At 57.3% G+C, this 330-nt stretch overlaps 1 protein-coding gene across 1 annotated transcript in view; it reads right to left on the bottom strand.

Moving 5' to 3' along the window:
• Positions 1-330, bottom strand: part of CLPS (colipase, pancreatic) — a 930-nt gene that overhangs the window by 298 nt on the left and 302 nt on the right. The window contains exon 2 of the mRNA XM_010012600.1: positions 8-27. Coding sequence (XP_010010902.1) covers positions 8-27 — 20 coding nt within the window. The remainder of the gene's footprint in view (positions 1-7; positions 28-330) is intronic.

Here is a 330-nt window from a genome sequence, read left to right as displayed (position 1 = left end):
GCTCTGCAGACACAGCTCCCCGGCATCCTGCACCGTGGGATGAGTCCTGGTCACTCTCTGCTCCCCCTTAACCTCCCCATAGGGGTTTGGGGGGGTGTCGGGTGCCAGCTCTGCCTTTCCTCGACCTCAGCAGCACACCCAAGCTGCCCACCCTACAGCATTTCCTTGTTCTGGCCCAAAACACCACCTCTGACATGCTGTTTTCTGCTGGATTCGTGTGAATAGGGCTGGGATAGTGCAGGGAAAGCAAGTTCCTGCTCCCCATTCCTTGAGTGAGAATGGGGATGGCTGGCACAGACACCTGAGAGGTTTGGTCTCATGCACTTTCAG

Source organism: Nestor notabilis, unplaced genomic scaffold (assembly GCF_000696875.1).
Source record: "Nestor notabilis isolate BGI_N333 unplaced genomic scaffold, ASM69687v1 scaffold19960, whole genome shotgun sequence".
Classification (NCBI taxonomy): domain Eukaryota; kingdom Metazoa; phylum Chordata; class Aves; order Psittaciformes; family Psittacidae; genus Nestor; species Nestor notabilis.
The sequence above is the reverse complement of the archived record's forward strand: the minus strand, read 5'-3'. Positions and strand labels throughout refer to the sequence as shown.